Consider the following 21,387-nt stretch of genomic DNA (forward strand, 5'->3'; position numbering starts at 1 on the left):
AGTGTCACTGTCGTGCATTGCGTATAACCTATGTGTAGCCTCTCTCATCATGTATTCATATCGTGTTACACAGTGTGTAATCATCTCGCCAGCAAGGTAAAATCGGACAAACTTAAACCGGTAACTCTCGGTAGGGCCCTACCGAGAAAAATCGATGAAAATGGGCGGAGCAAAACATAACTAATATGGTTTCTTTGTGAACAAAAAGTAGCAAATTAAAACAGCTGGTTGAACACCTCCAAAAATAGAACGTGCACGCCACATACTGTAAACATTGACTGCACGGTGACTTTACGTATACTATTTTCACCCAATTTTACGGTTTACTTTCCATACGTTACATCCACTCATTTCCCCAATAGGTTTTTCTTGAACATAGACTTTTCGAAGTCTTACTGGAGCAGAGGTTCGGCGCGGCGTCGCCTCGGATTTGTACAAACCGTGATGACGTTGCCAGGCGATCGATCGACACTCCTTAGTTCTCATGCGTCATGGTATACGTTTCTCGTCCGAAAACGAAGCGTTTGTCATTGTATTCAGCGCCTTTTTGAATGATTCAACATAATGCATATCATGACAGTGGCAATAGCTATCCGCATCTTTGTATACGGGTAAACGATGCAGAAATCGTAGAAAATGTAGTTTTCTGCCACGGGATCTATTATCGGGGTTTTCCTCGGCTCAGTCATAGTATATATAGTGTACATCACTCTTGCAGGGAGTCTTGATTGAAGATAATAATGAAGCACCGTTTTGTCCAAACGCCGTCCTAGAAATGCCGCATTTCAGGAAAGAACGGGAAAAAATCAAAACAGTTCTGAAAGAACAGCAAATTCGCCTACTAGATGTCCAAATTTATCGAGTGTGGTTATTTCAATGGACGACGGACATTTACCACAATGCTCAACGGCCAAGTCGTCTACCAAATTTTGTAGAGCTTTTGTCTTACAAACAATCCTTTCCTCGTTCGACCTTAGTTCAGCGAGGCAGGGCTGTGTCTCCATTATAAAACGTAGTTTTCCACAGTTCTTGGATGGTAGTTGTAGTTTCCTTTTCAAAACTTTCGTTGTCTCATGAACTCGGCGCTGTCGGATGGGAGGGTACCGACGACTATTCCCCGGCTTCGATTACAAGTTTTATGGTGACCGAAATGAAATGTGGTGTCGATTTGTTGTCTTATGATTATTTCAAAAAGCTTCTGAAAAATACTTATTTTAGAAATCAAACCTGTTAATATTTAATCACCAAAAATAAAATCAGAATAAAGTGATTTCATAAATTCTCCGAGCATTCGTTTCAATGTTCATCCCTCCTTATAAAATGGTGAGTTCTAGTATTTCGCTACTTTGAACGATCCCGCCAAAATCGAGTGCACTGCACTTCTACACTCTCCACGCAGTCGCGATACTATTCATTACAAACGCGTGGTAGTCAGAGTCAGACTGCTAATCACACTATGTCAGCTGGCTTTATGAAGATAGCGGTCACTGATGAGCACTAGAGGTAGCCACGGGAATTTTCTTTGCCAGGAATGAATTGGAGCTAGCTGTGATGGGGATCGAGCGCGGACATTTGAGTGCAACTTATGGGACTGATTAGTACGGTGACCTCAGCTGCCGCCGGCGACGTTTGTCAACTCGACGTGTGATCACTGAGATCAGTATAAGTGACCCAGCACAGTGACGACCGAATATGCCGAAGGCGATTGCAGGCGTCAAAAAAATCCCGGTTTTGTCAGCACATTGGAGGCTACTTGTCTTTTTGAATTTTGACTTTGTTCGCTTTGTGTTGCATAGGCATGCACGGCTTTAGATCGGGAAAAAAAATGTATATCACTTTTGGAAACAGCTATAAAGAAGCGATAGTTACGCATATCGCATTGCGATGATTGCGCTTTCAACAGTACGTTGACTAGAGGGTAAAACTTGACATTTGAAAAGAAGATAGAAGATATACAGACAGTGTAGACAAAGTGAAAGATCATGCCAGAATTTGTGCTGGTACTTGTCCGTGGTCTCAACCCGAACATACCAGACGTACTTTATGCCGGGCATGAATGACAGTATAGGCCTTCCTGTCTGTAAAATGTACGGCTCAGGTAGGCCAACACAAATGAAAACGGTCCTTTTCAGGACCAACAAATTTTCCAAAAAGAGAACTACCGAATCAAATGTGTTTGCATGTATTTGTTATACACAGTGTGTGTGCGTTTGTATCTTTCGGTACGCTCCGAGTATTTGGTGTTTTTCCCCGCCTTGAACAATCAACGCTACGTACGGAAAAAGTAAACAACGTATCGCTAATGACTCATTTGCAATTTGCATATCATGTCAATCATGCAGATTCAAACTGAACATCGAACGTTATACCGGCGATATTACCGGCAAATATTTTATCCTTTTTCTGGTTCCAGACGTCATTTCAAATTTAATTTCGTCAGAAACCAAGTATATTGTGCCCCAAATACTTATACACATATCCCTCAATTTCCAAGAAAAAATTAATCGTTAGATTTCTTAATTAACGGTTTTTATGGACGGCGTCCAGAGCGTACCGAGTACGTTTGAATATCCCACCATTATGACCACTCTCGTAGGTTCTCGCGCTTTATTACGGGAGTTGGGGCTTTAAGTGGACCCTTGCTGAACTTAGCCAACCCTGTGGACAAGGACCATCCCACGGTTCTGCTGGTCACGTTTCCCCCCTAATATTGTTTGTTATCAATGTAGCAAGGCAAGTTTGACTTTCGAAAGGAACTTAACACAGCTGGTAATGGTTTTTATAACTGTTATAGTAAGTGTAGCTAGTTCCTAGGGCCGTGTAAATTTTGATGGCACGTTTTAATACGCTTAAATTTTTTGGAACACAATCTCTCTTTATTATATACAACATGACAAACTTATGAAGTCCGATGTTATGTATGACATGTTTTATATTATGAGGCAGAGGGATAAATTCATTGAAGTAAAATATTTTCGAATTCAGAAAAATGACAGTGCTTTCTCGTGGTCAAATAAAAAAAAAATTGTCACAAATCAAGAACACTAACCGAGTTAATTACTTTAATACTTCAATCTGTAAATACTTGGCATACAAGGAAAATCATTTTAAAATTCTGGAAACACTTTTGGGAATAAGATCGCGGGAAAATGACCGTACACTGATAAATTTGCCGAGTCTACACAACCGAGAGCGTCTACATTACACATATGCATAGTTACCTTGTAGAAGCCTTGCTCCAAGCCACGCCCCCACTTGAATTTACTCAGAGAATGCCGACATTCTCAAATTCATCTCTTGGATCCCCTGACCAAATAACCCCGGAGGTCATATCGAGGGCTTCTCTTTTTCCAAGGGCAAAGGTCGTGTCCCGAACGATGTAGCTGCTTCCCAAACTGCGTGTTGCATAGGTAATGTAGGTTACTCGTTAAAAGCCGGATACACTGCAATAACATCACTTCAATATATGCCAGGTCGCGCAATCTGCACTTTGACCGATTACGGGAGAAAAATCCAAATAATTGTTATTTTCATTAAACCACTGTTTACATTGTGATGAAAATAGCATGTTCGTGTGGTTGTTAAAAAACCCCAATCACAACAAATAACAACAACGACAACAGCAACAACAACAACAACAACAACAAATGTCAATCTATGGTTATTTGTGATTACATCAAAGGAGACACTGTGAGAAAAGGTCTAACCCAGAATATTATGTCAATCAGTAGCTAAGCTCGGGACTGAGAATGTATTGTGAATATTAGAAAATATGAATTTCAAAAAAAAAAACTACTGATTTTTGTATTTTTTTCTGAGTTCAGGCTTAACGTACCGTCGTAAGTTGTGAATGAAATTGTCCGTTGAGGTGAACTTGGTGTCGACATGACATTTCATTTCTTCGTCTCAGGTGTGTGGAAGTCTACGAAACATGCACCTCGGGAGAAGATAATAACCTTGTTTGGATACAGTAACGGCAATAAAGCGCGCTGATGTACGTGCCGCAGTTGTGTTGTGTGTAGGTGGGATAAGCTTATCTCCGTGAAATAGGATATGCGCTCCACAAAGGTACCGGCACGGTCTAGAGCTCTGCAGTTTCGGTACCCCGAGTTAGTTTTGGGATACCGCCAGAACTGCGGAGTTGTTCTATAGACTTCTCAGTAACTTGCATAAGTTTGACAGTGGATTGTGCATTGTCCGAGATAAGCAGTCGAGTTCCTCTTCCGCCGTGTTGCACTTTCACAGCTCAAACCGGGCATTCCCCGTTGATAAAGATCGACCATCGCTCTCCATATCGCAATGGAGCCAGCCAGGAAAGATATCTTTGTTATCAGAGGAACACATCATTTGATGGGATATAACAGTTTTTATCAAAACCATCACTAGAAATTACAAATTTCTTTCAGGACTGATATTTATTTCTTTGTGTCATAAGCAAACGAGTTGATTTTCTCTTATTCTGGATGTCTGTCAGGACAATGATAGGGAGCTTTGTTATAACATCAGTTTTTTTTTACATGTTTTACGAAGAGTTTTCGATGATCCATTTACACCATTTTAAAAATTTTCAAAGATCATGCCTATCAACCAAGTACTTTTTAAGAGGGCAAATTGTCGACGTTTGTCGATACAAATTTCGGTCAAGCATTTCTTACCCAAGGATGAAATATGTTTGAAGCAAAACAGATGATTTTGGAATGAGGCATTTGCTCATTGTCATATTTTTGAAGCACGTCTTCCACTTCCAGTGTTGAAAGAAAATACCTTTTAACATCTCTGTTGGAAGTGATAGTGGGTACTTACAGCAGTGCTCTCTGTCAAGTCTCTCACTGGTTGCCAGGCAACCAGCCTGATAATGGATGACACAGTAAGATGCTCCATGTTTGACTAATTTATTTCCAGCGAGATGCAAGATGATCTGATGCTTTCAGAAGATTTTAATCTCACGATGTTTGGATGGAGAATGCAAAGATTCATACCTAGCAAGAGTTTTTGATTTGGTAATCTTGAGATTCGGTGTAAGAACAGAGAAATTACTGTCTTTCATTTCTCAGTGTCCTCTCACGCAATTCTAAATTGCCTCATCACAAAGATCAATATTGAAGCTCATTAATTCAAATAATTGAAATTTTCAGGAGGGAGAAATCCACATGGAAGAATGAAAACATAAGAATTAAAAGATTAAAAATGTTAGAAAACACGATATATAGTCCAATATTTTCAGTACGATTTGTAATTGTCATGACTGAATATTTTTACAATTTGTAGTGTAAAATCTCATAAAATCTGTCCTAAACTATTTTTACCTGGTGTTTTAGCATTTAAAGCCATGTATCTGGTATAAAAGAATGTTATTTATCCTCATTATGAATTGAGATTTCAAAAGTGTCACTCAGCAACAGAATTTCATCAGCAAAACTGGCCACGGACTGCGGAGATCCCAGGGGTACTTAGATACAAATAACTGTGAACTTGAAAATACCCATATGGTATTTCATCTGTCTTTGGTCCAGTTCATATATTTCATTTTTTAAAAACGTTGGCCCTGAGTGGCTATTGTCTTAAATATTTAGGCATTTCCAAATTGCCGTTAGTTGCCTGACAGAACAAAGAAAGACATGGTGAATTCTCATGGCGTGTCTTTGATTTGTCTGTCGTTCATGCACTGAATGATGGGAATAGAATTTTCGCAGAGTATAAATTAGCATAATTATAGGTCCTGGGATTGAAAAATGCACCTTTATTCGTTTAAATGATCGAGAGGATTCCCATCTGCGTTCAGGGCACTTCAGAAAAAACTTTACAAGCTTGTCAAGGACACTGCTGAATGTCCATAACAACAGACATTGTTTTCAGGTGTCTGTATTTTTCAGCTGATACTATAGATACCAAGATCACGACTGTAGTGACGCAGCTGAGACAAGAAAACCAAAATCACGTTTTGCGCCATGTGTTGCCATGTAATTCCTACAGGAATGTGATGTATATGATGGTTTAACATGCAAAATAACGTGTTAATAAGGGGCATATAAAAGTTGTGTAACTTCAGAAAATGGAAAATTTTCATCACCATTGAAACTTCTTTTGACCTTTTTTTGAAGTTGAATCTGATGAAATGCAAACCAGTGTTTCTATGGAGACAGTGATTCTGTTACGTGGTTTATCTTAAAAAAAAGTCTAAAAGGGTTTCAAAAGTTGTGTAACTTCAGAAAATGGAAAGTTTTCATCAAGGTCCATCTGTTACCATTGAAACCCCTTTTGACCTTATTTTTGAAGAATAATCTGATGAAACACAAACCAGTGTTTCTATGGAGACGGTAATTTTTTTCCTTCTTTATCAGTCATAGTTTGGCCATTGTGCGATGACGTATGTCTTATTTACTTTTCTCTCTTTAAGTATTGAACAATTAAAAGGAGGAATTGTTTATCATTATCCAACACCTACTGAGAATTGTAAACTGATTGTAATTGTAAACTCCTCTGCGTCAAAAATAATCCAAAGTATTTTGTTACCATGGTAACAGCCAGGCCTGGCACAAAATCGTGCTCCTCAGACTTTCACACACACAGGTTGAGAATTACACGTCTGTCACATTTCAGTCTTGTCTTACTGGTTTTTGTAACCGGCTTGGCTTGTTGCTCTTTCAAAGATTAAAAATATACATATTTTAAATGATGATGTCACATTTTCCATCATGGAAGCCTTGGGAAGATTTTCACTATGGATAGAGATTTCTTTTGTCATGAGTTGGTGCTTTTCAACATGACATATCAATTCAAGTTATGCAAGCACTGTGGTTTATACTGTTATCTAAGCTATTCACATATTATTTTTCAAAAACACAAAACATTGTAGGCCTTTTGTAATTTTGTGTCAGATGAATAAAGGAAAGTGTCCTGATTTTTGGATTTGTCATGTTAGAGTGGAGTGGTTTAGAATTAAAGATGAATGTAATAGGCATCATTGTAGCTAATTCAGAATTTTTCATTGGGCACTTTAAGGTGAAACATTTCACGTTTGAATTTTTCAGAATTTGGGTTTGGGAACTGATAAAAATCAAATCCTTCAGCAGGATTTGAAAAGCACACAATTGATTGATGTGGTTTCAAGCCGTACATGACGTTGTGGGATCTGCAATTTTAAACCTCTCTTCAAGAACATGAATAAAAAGGCATGCTGACGTGAAATCTCTCCGCTTTTCATGCAGATCACGTTTCTGAGATGATTTTACTCAAATGGATCAGTAACTTCTCCTCCGCTGGACTTACAATGGTAGATAAAATGGCCATGGTACTACAATGGCTTTTCCTTCAAACTGCTCCCTAGAAATGCCATTTTTCATAATCAGACACAGCTAGCTATCAGTAACATTCAAGTACTTTGATAATGATTCTTTAATTTAAAATGAATAATTATGCGGTATTAAAGTTTATTTAGACAGTCTCTCACCATAGTCATATATTTTTTCTGTGATCACAATCATGACAAATTTACACAATTCACTGAAAATAGGCTGCATATTTCAATCACCAGGAGAGGCGACCTACTTTTTTTTCCACATAGAAAAAAAAATGCGGAGAAGAAATGTGAAGCAATTGTAAGGTACAGGAATTTTGATTGCCCCTGATTTGCATAATTGCTCAACATAGCTGACATATTTTTATCCTGTGCATGAATTGTATAATTTCTGAGTAAAGCCATCGAGAAGAATCGAATACATGAGAATTATCATCGGCAGATTTGATTTTTGGGAGGAAGAAAATTCTTTAACATTTATTGTCAATCCATATTGACGATAACGCAAGGAACGGATGACATTTCACTGTAATTTAATATATTTTTAGATTCCACTGCTGAAAGACAAAATTTTATTTTCATCAGAATTCCATTGCTGGATTTCATTCACAAATGTGATATGATATTTTGCCCAAGGGCAAGTATTTGAGTAACCTTGAATTTTTTTGAAAACTGAAGAAAAGAAATGTGAAGCAATTGTAAGGTTACAGGAACTCGAAAAGCAGGGACAAATTTTTTTGCAAGTCAGGTAATCCTGAAAAAATATCAGGGTGTAAAATGTGACATAGGTCCTCAATGTTTTCTTGCTAATGTGGAGATAGAAAAATGATGATCTTCTCGAGAAAAAAATTCAAGTCAGAAAAGATATTTGGGAAAACATTGATAATTTCAGCTGGCTGGATGATCAAAATGGTGTCCTTTTAAAATTTTCTTTTTCTTATCCAAGAGGTAATATTTAGATAGTGAATAATACAAGAGAAAATTTTGTTTTTGTTAATGACATGCAGTTTTTATTTGCAGTGGCAGGAGTTCATTTTCAAAGAGATAGAAAAATAAACAAAAAACCACTATGAAAAACATAGGGCCAAAGTCCCTGAAGCTACTATAGACATGGATACAAAATTAAGTATTTCCTGACTGTATGAAATTATCTCACTAAGGTCATCCTACGGACAAGTAAACTAAATATTAAAGCTGTCTGACCAGCGGTTTTGAAAGAACAAGCAACTCAACAGTTGACAGAGCTCTGTTGAGTTATGTAGAGAATAACCTTTTGTGACACATGTATTGATGAAGAAGGTGGATATCTTTGATTAACATTGTGAGTTCTGTTTAATAAGTTGAGACTGTACATACTCAGAGAAAGCACACTGAAGAGACAAGGTTTGAAACTTAAGAAGTTCAAGGTCATCAAAAGCATTATAAGGAATCATGTTACACTTTCATTGCACTGTTTACACAGATTGCATAATTGCTATAAATAGCACATGAGGAATCTTTATACAGCCCAGCTTTACCATAAAAACCCTATCACTTTGACCACTCTTTTAATTGACCACTCTATTTTTTTCCTCAAAAAGTAATTTTATTTTATCCTTACCAAGTCAACCATAAATGGAAATTAGAACTTTCTCTATCTCTATCTCTATCTCTATTGACTATTTTGAGCAATTCTTTTAGATAACATACAGGGCACAATAAATGACGGTTCAGAATATGTCAAAGTTGGGATTCAGGAAAGTTGCCTTTACATGTTTTAATCCTCCAAGATGGTAAGCATTTCACTATGAACTGTCAAAAAAAGTTGAACTTTCTGATAATTCTACACTAAATTATTTTGGCTTTGATGATTTCCTAATTAATTCAATTATTTAAAATCATATTAATTATTTTTTTCTGGGTGAATTGATAGGGTTTATACAGTACAAGAATTACATACAATGTAAGTCAAATTTTGACCAAAAATGACAAAAAAATTCCTTAAAAATACAGATTTGTATATTTCATCACAATTTGAACAAGTCTAAGTTGGGTTACCCCTAGGGACCTGTATACCAAATAACAAAGCTGTCTGACCAGCGATTATGAAGAAGAAGATTTTTTACCAAAAACACCTTTTTTGGCATTAATTTGCCTATTTTCAACAATATCAAAAAATTAAAAAAAAAAGTTTCTCAAAATCATATTTTTCATCTACACAACAAATATCAAATCAGTAAGTACTGCGGTTCTCAAGATATTTGAGTGGACGGACGCCTCACAAACGGACATACATACATACATACATACATACATACATACATACAGACTGACGCCGGACGCCGGACGGATACCCATCCCAATAGCTTCTATAGACTATAGTCTATAGTAGCTAAAAATGGATGTTTTTGCAGATGTTGTAGAATATAAATGTATGAATATGGTACTTGATGACATCATATTGGTGTTAAAATGGAATTCAAAATTGTGCAATATTTTTAGTCAGGTATGGACGGGCGTTGCTTAGATGAGTAACAGTGCAGTACCATCACCCAAATTGAAAAGACACGGAATATTGCCCAGTTAATATCACTGAAAAATGGATGTGTCATAAAGTATCTGTAACCATGACGACCAAAACACAATTCTAGGGAGTGTACCACGGTAGTCACATAAACCTTGCTGCTGTGTCAGCAAGCGTCTGATCACCGTAAATCGATGAATACAGTTAATTTAAATAATGAGATAGCCTTCAATACACACCCAGACAATGTAATGCAACCGTGCGTGTATTGATTAAGGAATTTTTCAAACATTGGAATTCCATAGCCATGCATAATATTTGGATTCAGTGGAGGTCGCTCCACAAGGAATATCCCGTAATGGCAATGTTCGGGGAATCGCAGCCATGCCTTTGGAATAATTCATCAGCAATTTGATCGCTCTCAGTTCTCAGCCCATGTTCATGTCAGATAAATTTCTTTGAGTCATTTTAGGGTTTGCAGTCTTTTTCAATTTCACTCGTCTAATATGAAACACATTTTACAATGTTTTTATTTAGCTTTTGAATCAGTTTTGTGTAAATTTATGCGGCCTTAAAATTTTATTACATCAAAAATTTGAGATTAAAATCTCTGAGGTTGTAAAAGCAGTATGTTTGTTTTTTTAAATTTTGCTCGTTTATTATTGGGAAAGTCTTAATTTGAATTGTTAAATATTTTTTACAAAAAAAGTCAGGCATTTATATTTGTGTAAATTTATGTGGCCTTAAAATTTTATTACATCAAAAATTTGAGATTAAAATCTTTGAGGTTGTAAAAGCAGTATGTTTGTTTTTTTTAATTTTGCTCGTTTATTATTGGGAAAGTCTTAATTTGAATTGTTAAATATTTTTTACAAAAAAAGACTGGTATTTTTATTCGTGTAAATTTACATAGCCTTAAAATTTTATTGCATCAAAAATTTGAGATTGTAAAAGGGTGTAAAAACAGTATGTTTTTTTAAATTTTGCTTGTTTATTATTGAGAAAGTCTTACTTTGAATTGTTAAATATTTTTCACAAAAAAGACATTAAACTACTAGCCTGCAATAATTCTGCCAGTATTGTTATCTTTATTTGTTATCCAAATGATTTGGAATTTCTCTGGTAAGTTAATGTACTACAAAATTCGAACTGTTTAATTCACTTGGTGTTTTCTGGTTGATGAGATTTCTATACTGTGGAAAATATTTAGCTGAGTGTTGTATTTTACTAGATTTTTCTTGATCTATTTTTTGGTCTGTTTTCTTGAAAATGAAAATCTGAGATATTGGCAATTCTCAACTTGATACTACATCTAATTGATTTGAAATATTGAAAACCAATAGATACACAAAGGTCAAACTCAAGGTCGAAGGTCAAACTGTGACAAGCTGGTTTTATCACTGCTGCAAATTCAAAGGCCATTATGAGTATATAGCACTTGACCTATTCGAGGTATATCTGCATTGGTTTCACTATAAACATTGTCCTTTGAATTTGTGTGGTTTACCCAAAATTTAAAAATAATTTTCTTCTAGCATGACAATTTTATGATAAACTAAATATCAAGATAAAATGATTTAAACACTGCCAGGTGAATTTTAAAAAATCTTTAAAAAACTGCAATATTCCCTGCAATCATTATTTTGTAGATGTTGAGGATATGAATTAGTGGTGATATGTATATCTGGAGAATTAAGGAACTGAAAGTGAATTTTCATTTATAAAGGTTCCGGAAAGGAAATTAGATCGTAAATCTTCTCTCTAAAAAAAAATGACGTTTACGAAAGAAAGTAGCATAGTTTTATTTCACTTTGTGTATAGTCAAAAGGAAGGAATTGAAATTGAAAAAAAATTGAGAAAATACTCTATGTCGTTTGAATACACCTTTTTTCCTGGCCTCCTGATTTCCATCACTTGAAGGCATGGCTCTGCATCTCAATTATGTTCAACCGAGAAAGAAAGAAACGAGCTAAGTGTCATGAGGCATATTCTTCTCGTAAACTGACATGTGCTCTGAAAACCTCGTCAGGTGTGAGAAATGGACGACTGAAATTTGCATATGAAAGCGTCCAAGTCCTTGAGATGGCAATCAGAAAATTAGAAAAGCTAAAAATAAGAGAAGAGTCCCAGGAAGATGACTTCTTCTCCAGGTTGTATGGATCTCTCGCGGTATTACTCTAATACCCTGAAGACAGTCAGGTTTCACTGCAGTTGAAGTCAGCGCTGAAATCTACCCAAATCTTGCCCCCCTGTCGTACGTTTCAAGAGGCCAAACTTGTTCACACAGGGATTTCAGAAGATGTAGGGAATCTTTCGTGCTGAGAAAATATTGAAAAAAGAAATTTTAGAGAATTCTGTCAGGTCTGAATTGCTGAAATAATGTGTAATATTTTACAGTCCTTTTATTCTAGATTAGATATAAAACAATAAGACAAAATAAATTTTAAAATTATTTTGTAATTTTTCAAGCTTTTTTAGGAAAAACCCAAGAATTTTCTCAGGTTTAAATCACTGGAATAGCATGTAATACTTTACTGTCCTTTATTCTAGGTTGGATATAAATATTGAGACAGAGTAAATTTTTGAGATTGATTTTTAAAATTTTTTTTTTTCAAGAAGGTCAAATTACCTACTCTTATTGGTGAAAATTTCTCAAAAGAATAAATCAGATAACAAGAAATTTTGATTGTTGAATGTAATTTGATAATTTTTTTTTACTGATATTGATTTTGGTTGACACTGACATAAAAAGCCTGCAGCGTAAAGACAGTGATTTAAGAATCTGATCAATATTTCGGTGTGATCATCGTCAAAAAAGGGCAATGGAAACCACAGTGAGAAATAGTTACAGATACTAATTAAGTCAGTACTACTGATGATGATGATGATTTAAGTGAGGATAGTAATGTTGATATCTTTTAATTATTTAATTTTTCGTCAGCCAGAGTCAGGACACCTGTCACATAAATTAATAATTAGTAGTGTAAGATCAGGTTCACAATCATAATTTATAATATACAATACATATTTTCCTTTGATTATCACGATTGATATGGCGGTTAAAGAACTGGTAAGCCTTATAGAATAAAAGAAATCAAAAAAAAATCTGTGTATCAGGGGAAATTCAGTTTTTAACGGAATATATGGTACTCCTCCCAGCAAGCTTTCTTTGTCATGTTGTCTTCGCAGCTTTTCTATCAACTACTGTCAAAAGGCAATTTTTGTTTCTGCATGAAGATTTAATGACCTTTTCATTAATAATGAAGTGTGTGATATTTTCATGAATAATAATAAAAGAATGATGAAAATAAAATGTGAATTTCCGATGGGAGTCACTTTGTTTTATTGAGCACAGAAATGATGTAGTGTCTGACTTATGGTGGATGTGAGTATATTCAAGGTGTATGTCACTAGAGCTTGTGCACTGGGCATGAAACAAGACTTTGATAAGCCCCTCAGAGTCACTACCTGTGTCCCCTGTCAGGGAAGTGTGTTCTTCTTGCTATTGAAATGTGTAGCAATATTGCCCACTGAATAACACCCTTATTTCAGTGAATTTAATATTTTATACTTAATTTTTCACGAGTGAACCTATCATTTGCTTTGAATTTCATTTTTAATCAGTGCATTTGACGTTAATTCTGTTGTATGATGTGGAGTTCGACATTTTGATTTACTTCTCAAAGACAGGGAATGACACTCAAAAAAAAAATTTCAATAAATCACAAGCACTTATAAAATACAAGTGCTCTCCCGGATCCAAATTGTCTGTGACTTTAAGAATTAAAAAATAGGACACGTAACAGCTGAATAAACAAGAGAGACCTGCTTTTACTCAAGTACATAATATTCATTTATCAAGGTGCCCAATCATAGATCTTGTATTCAGCAGGTTTAATCGCTGCCTTCTCAAGGCATAGGGTCAAAGGTCAGCTTTGGTGAACAATTTGATTGACAGTTTTATCACAGACTTCGGCTTTCAATACCTGAACATTGGATTAAGACGTGTCCTTTCTTGAGATGGAGTGTTCCTGTTTCAAGAAATATATAGATATGAATATTTGATCGCTCATGCGAAGAGACTGCAACATGCTTGTTTGCCAGAAATTTAAAAAATTGTTTTTCTCTTGATTTTGCCGTTCTTAAATGATTTTCTTTCAATTTCCAAATTACTCCTGCAATATTGATCAGCTCTTTACAATGACAAGTACAGGTAATGATACAGAATATATTTTCGCTGGTAATATTAGTTAGTGAATGCATTTCATTTTGCAGTGTCCAGGATGTAAATAAGCAGAATATTATGGGTTGGAATAATGACTTCGTCATGGCCATAGGCACAGAATTTAATAATGGTCTGGTGAATAAGAAGAGAAAAAGCAAACTGTGAATGTGATACTTTGGTTGCGAATAAAAATGAATTACAAAATCGCAGTTTGCTTGTATATGATATAGCTCTTGTTCATCTTCAGAATGGTTGAGTTTAGGAAAAAACTCATCAATAAGTGTTAGTAGTTGTTACAAGGAAAAGACAATTTTGATTTGCTATTTCAGTTTGATAAAATCAAGCTTTTTTAAAATAAAATATTTTGACTTGCATCTAGCATTTTGAGCATTAACACACATTGCGTGATACTGATACAGTAGCAAGCTTGAACACCAACCATGGGAACTTAATTTTTTGCAAACAGCGCCCTCTAGCATTTATGATGGTTGAAGATTGTTGCGTACATTTCTAGTCCTATCTGTTCATTCCCTTGTAATTGAGAAGTTGCATTTTCATGAATATTGTACACAAATTTTGTGTTTACATAACTACCGCTTCATGCATTGCGTACTTCAATAAGATTCAGAGACTGCAACAGATGGAAAATCCTAGAAAACGTGACAGTTATCAATTTTCTTTTACAGCCTGGGCCTTCATTCACCTCAAATACCTTGTATCCCTCCACTTGACAGGACAACGCCCTCCAAAGATGAATTGAAGGTTCACATCTTATAGAGGGCGCTGTCACATGTGAACTTTTCAAAGTTTGAGCAAATTTATGCAGTGGATAACACATGCTTTTATGAATGTTCAGATAAAAGTACAAAGGGAAGTCACCCATAGTCCTATGTCAAAATCAGTAATTATTTTATTGTAAATATTCCACTGATAACACACTGAATACAGTTTTTAAGCAGTGACAATTTGCAAAAACAGTACAAGGCATTATTTATTACATTAACATCTTCAAAAATATAGTATTTTTATGAAATTAAATAAACCCAGGGAAACATTCTGAAACCAAGACTAACAAGAACATGACAATTTTGAGTTTTTCAGAGAATGGTAAATTTAGTCAATGTCAGGTAAATCAATGAGTAAATTGTATACGATTTTTTTGAGCACATGTATACCTGTCTCTCTTACATAAGAAGTCAGTTCTTGGACGATTAAATTTTCTAGACAGACATGGGAACAGAAAAGGTATGAGTAGGAAAAAAAACCAAATAAATGACAAGATGCCAAGATTCACTTCGTGAAATCATTTGAAAAGCAAGACACAAAATGCAGCGCTATGCCCATCTAAAATGTGATACTGCTTTTCTGAAAGACATGCATGAAACTTTTGACAAAAATATTGAATACTAGTGTTTGATTATTTTTATGTGGAACCTGTCTTCCTTAGTACAGCAAACTGAAGCATAGCAAGACATGTTACCAGCAAATTGTCCTGCAGTCCTTGTCACCGTGCAAAATTGACGGTAAACTACACAAGTTTTCAAGATTCTGTAGTGGGGACTCAGAGCCAATATGCCAGTAACATCAGGAAGTAAAAATGAGCTACATTGTGATCTGAAATTAGTACCAACCAGGTTTGTCAAAATGGCTCTTTGTGAATGTAACCAGTCCAGTGCCTATGATTGGTTCATCATTGTGATGTAATGCACTAATTTACATATTCAAGTGACATTTTGAATGATCATCATAAGATAGGTCATATTCAACAAGAGTTTCAGAACATTTTACAATAGCGAAACACAGCAACATGTCGCTCCAAGCCGTAAGTTTGCATATTGCAGACAACATTTGACATCTCTGTGAAATTTCATAAATTCGTTGGCAACCCTTCCAAATTTTAACCCTGAAAACATTCTGTTAATTACATTAATTTACATGGAGGTAAATTAAAGTGTGTGTAAAATAACCGACAGGCATATTACTGTACATGTAGAACAATATTGAGAGTGTGTAACTGTGATGCAATACACTCAACGGCACACTCAAACAAACACCGACATTGCACAGATATTTCTGAACCAGCATGCCACACACTTACCATCATACACATCTATATTTTTCCCACTTCACATATCCCACTTCATATATAATTGTCAACCTTGAGTAGAACGCCCATATTTGCATAATATTATACCTGATTAACATAAAAATTTGCATATATCTAATTTGCATATATAATAGCAAATAATCGCTGGAGCTAGCAGTTTTTCTCACGGAATTTGTTCCAATTTGTTGTTTTCATGATCAAGGATGGCTTCAATAAAAGGAGATATTTTTATGAAATTTTGTAAAAAGTATACATACATTCCTAATTTAATTTGCTCCACATATTTGAATAAGTTTATATATACTCTCTCTATGTCTGCTTAACACCCTAAATTTGATGCAATTTGGCTTTTTCTGAAAATATTTTATAAGTTCTTCCAGACAATTTATATTGAAACAAAGGCAAGACTATAGAACATCAGTCTTTGCTGAGTTGTATTATAATCCGACATCATCCATAAGTCAGGTTTGTATTTCCTTTATGATTAAAGGCACTGTGAAGACAAATTACAAATACACGGAAGTTCAGACCCACTTCGAGCCTCTGCAGGTGCTTCACAACAAACAAATGCAGCTTCAACTACAGCTGATGCGTACCAAAAATCTTTCCTGGATAGTACTATTTTCTGTATTAAGACAGAGAAATTCTAACTTTCTAACCCTTTTCTGAGCTAGCTAGTATCAAAAAGAGACATGACACGTGAAAGTTTAAATGTATCATGTAAAGGTGACATAAAAGTATACATGAGCATGTATATGCATGCATAATTAAGTGTGTACATGCATATATTTGCATGCATAATAAATGATTTGCAACATCATTATTATTAATTATGCACCTAAAAGTACTGGATAATCAAATCTAATCTATTACAATAATGTTCCACGTATGATACATATATGATATAAAAATGTCCATATATCATTTTAAATTACTTTTAAATCTTATAAAAAGTCTCACTTCTTTTTATGTTTATAATCTATTTCTCAGAAAAAAAATTTATAAATTTTGTTGTAATGAATAACGAAAAGATTGCAACAATTTCAAGCACAATTAAATGGCATTTCGACAACAGGTTTATGTAATTCCTATGAGGCATTTACAAAATGTTACTTTTCGTCTGTAAAAGAGACGATATAAAATTTAGACAAGCGACCTAGCGGCCGATATAGCTCCGCTGTGTTTATGTAGAGAATAACTATTTTTGACACATGTTGATGAAGAAGGTGGAAATCTTTGATAGCTCAATGCAGTGGCCAGAAAAAAGTGGCTAAAATAGCTGAAAAAATACACAATAGAACATTTCATTGTACTTTGAATATATCACATTGGATCATCCCCAAGAACATGTCAACCAAAGCTATCCGATGAGTAGTTTTTTGGAGAATAAAATTTTCTGACCAAAAATGGCAACAATCGCCCCAAAAAAAATAAAATTTGCAGATTTCATCATAATTTCAAAAGATCAAATTTAGTTCATCTATAGAAACCTGTACACCAAATTTCAAAGCTGTTGAACAGTACTTTTTGACAACACATTTTTTAACCAAAAATGGAAAAAATTGACCCAAAAATTCAAAATTGCAGATTTCATCATAATTTTCAATAAATATTATTTAGTTCATCTATAGAAACCTCTATACCAAATTTCAAAGCTATCAGATGAGTAGTTTTGGAAATACACATTTTTTGACCAAAATTGGCAAAAATTGCCCCAAAAATACAAAATTACAGATTTCATCAGAAATTCAATAAATATTACTAAGCTCATCTGTAGAAACCTGTATACCAAATTTCAAAGCCATCAGACCAGTACTTTTTGAGAAAGACATTTTTTGACCAAAAATGGCAAAAATTGCCCCAAATTACAAAATTGCAGATTTCATCATAATTTCAATAAATATCATTAAGGTGATCTGTAGGAACCTGTATACCAAATTACAAAGCTATCAGATGAGTAGTTTTGGAAATACACATTTTTTGACCAAAAGTGGCAAAAATGCCCCAAAAATACAAAATTGCAGATTTCATCATAATTTCAATAAATATCATTTAGTTCATCTGTAGGAACCTGTATACCAAGTTTCAAAGCTATCAGATGAGTACTTTTGGAAATACACATTTTTTGACCAAAAATGGCAAAAATTGCCCCAAAAATACAAAATTACAGATTTCATCAGAAATTTAATATATATTACTTAGTTCATCTATAGAAACCTGTATGCCAAATTTCAAAACTATCAGACCAGTACTTTTTGAGAAATACATTTTTTGACCAAAAATCACAAAATTGCCTTAAAAATGCAAATTTGCATATTTCTGCACAATTTGAACAAATCTGAATTAGATCATCCCTAGGGACATATGTACCAAATATCAAAGCTATCTGACTGGTAGTTTTGAAGGAGAAGATTTTTAAAGGTTTTTTTACCAAAAATGACAAAAATTGCCTTAAAAATACAAATATGCAAATTTCAACACAATTTAAACAAATCTGTCTGAAGTCACCCTAAGTAAACTGCATATCAATTTCAAAGCAATCAGACAAGCAGTTTCAGAGAAGAAGATTTTTTTACCAAAAACACCAAAAAATGCCCCAAAAATACAAATATGCAAATTTCACCACGATTTGAACAAACTTAAGTGAGGTCACTCCAAGTGAGCTGCATATAAAATTTCAAAGCATTTGGACTTGCGGTTTCAGAGGAGAAGGCAATTGTTGACGGACGACGACGGACGACGACGACGACGACGGAAAATCAACCTATTTGATAAGCTCCGCGTCGCTGACAGCGGAGCTAAAAATTTCTATAGACTCTCCACCCTCTGCAAAGTTTCATAATTCAAAGGTAATCAAAGTCAGTTTTAGATTCAGATTCAGACTCCTTGCACATCGAATCTATTTCACACTATTGAGTTGACATTACACAAGCCTATCACTGACAAATTTTAGTCAAGCCAATTGTTTTCACAGCAAAGTCGGACCTCTCTGTACAGGGAAGTGCTGATGAAGGGGTTGAAAGGCTGATAATTTTGATTCCTCATCAAAAATTTTTCCTCATTCATGAAGATTCTATTGCAATTTGAAATGGAAAACAATTGGAAGTACTGAACACGACAAAAACTTAGTACTCAGTGGACAATGGAATATCTTCGATTGATGACTCTGTCAGGAGTTCGGCAGCTGACGGAATCATCTGGAGAAATTCATAAGAAAAGGGGATGTGCCTGAAAAATTTGTCGTTTGAGGGCGCTCTCTATGAATTGCCCCCCCCCCCCCCCCCCCCCCCCCCCCCCCCCCCCCCCCCCCCCCAAATAGAAAGCACCGTCAATAATAGATCTTTCAGTCTGAGCGGGATAGTGCCTACCTTAAAAACAGTAGGCTACTGCAATTTGAGGGGAAATGAAATCTATGCGATGCGTTCAAGATTTGGAAGTTCAATATTGCAGCAAATGTATTACACCCAACATTTCTATGTGAAATTTAAATCTTGAAACATAGCTGACAGCTGTTTGATTCAAATTTGAACGGTATTATTTTTAACCAGGCTTGATAAGTTTTTATGTACAACTAGAAAATGCTTACTTGTACACAATTCTGACATTAAATGGAACTTTAAACAATATTTTTATGGTGAAACTTAAGAATGGACGATTAAAATGTTGTGAAGTAGATATCTAAGTATTGCAGATTTTTACATAAGAAAGCTACAATATTAGTGCACAAACACACATACACACAAAACCTGTGTTCACTGCCATTGCATGAGGTGTGGATAGAAAAAAATGTACTGCACTAGTTACAACTGAAAATTTTCAACAGGCAACAGACTGAGTACTTGATGTCTAGTGTGTGTCTGATTACTAATCCTAGGAAATTTTTACCAGTGTTTTGTCAACTGTCTGCTCAGCTTTGCTGAGATTCAATATTCTACATAAACTTCAATAGCATTTGTTGCCTTTGTCACCATTTTCAGTATCACTGTTGAATATAACCTGTTCACCCCCAATTCCCTGTGAACAGGTCCACAATCACCATTGATAACAATGGTTTTGGGACAAACCATGGTTGGTGAAAGGGTTAAATCTAAGACATGGGAATACCTGTTGTCTGGTGATTTTTATTTTCAGTTGCCAGGTCTAATCTCCTTATTTCAGATGCTCTCTTCACAAGAGGCACACGTCATTTCAGTGAAAAAAAAAAATTAAAGCAGGAGTGATGAAAAAAATATTGCTTGTTACTGAGGTGATGGCCACATCATCATGATTGAGTCATTTGATTCCTTCTTAAAATCTGGCGATGTGTACGCCCCCTTCTGCACGTGCACTACTTTTGATTTCTTGCCAAGGTGACACAAAACTTGAGATTCAACTTTGGTATCGAGCTTCTTCTTCCTTGACCTGGCAGAAGATGGGGAAAACACAATGAGTACCAGAGATGCAATGCATATACGTGAGCCTGACAATGATGTATCTTTGTAGCCTGTGATTTTTTACCACAAGTTTCTACATGGTGCAAGACAGGGACTCTGAAATATTGCTCTTTGTATGCAACTGTTGTAAGCATAAAACACGGTATCTTGGTTATTTTGCATTGTATGCATACAGAGCATAGAAAGCACAATCAACCCTTTGAGCGCCAAAGTCAATTTTTGTCGCCTACACCAGTCAACTTTTTTCTAAATTTTGCAAAAATTTTGCTAAAAATCGGAAGCAAATAAAATGTGATGTTAATTTGATCCAAAATTGTCCAAAAAATACGGAAAAATTCACAAAATTGGTAAAAAGTTGCACACAATAATTTTGGTGGGAAAAATTGCAGTGCTCAAAAGGGTTAATGAATATTAGCTGCTTATCTTGAGTCATTGCTATTGGTTTTACATACTCAATTAACACTCATTGACATTTTGCATAAATGAGCACCATAATGATATCACGCTTCAAGTGCAATAGCGCTGATCGCAAATGACGTCACTGTTCTCTCTCATTAATATGCATAAATAAACATTTGTCCGCATTTTCCGCATAAACGACGAAAATAAAACCTGCGAGTGTTAGAAAGGCTATTTAGCGTCACACTTATTCGTATGAATTGATGACTGAGACTACAAGCTGCAACAACAGCCGCGCATACAACGACAAAATTTGTCCGAATTTCAGCTTATTTGTCCGAAAGTCGCGCGCGTGCAGCTATATTTAGTAACAAACCCGAAATCGCGATCAACGCTATTATAGCTTTTTACATAAACTCCTGA

At 35.2% G+C, this 21,387-nt stretch overlaps 1 protein-coding gene across 1 annotated transcript in view; it reads right to left on the reverse strand.

Moving 5' to 3' along the window:
* Positions 1-19,448: 19,448 nt before the first annotated feature.
* The window catches only part of LOC139140681 (unconventional myosin-Id-like), a 62,221-nt gene continuing 60,282 nt past the window's right edge, over positions 19,449-21,387 (reverse strand). Inside the window, 1 exon segment of the mRNA XM_070710059.1 lies at positions 19,449-20,533. Within this exon segment, the coding sequence (XP_070566160.1) occupies positions 20,371-20,533 (163 nt within the window). The 3' untranslated portion in view covers positions 19,449-20,370.

The sequence above is a fragment of the Ptychodera flava genome, chromosome 9 (assembly GCF_041260155.1).
Source record: "Ptychodera flava strain L36383 chromosome 9, AS_Pfla_20210202, whole genome shotgun sequence".
Lineage (NCBI taxonomy): Eukaryota > Metazoa > Hemichordata > Enteropneusta > Ptychoderidae > Ptychodera > Ptychodera flava.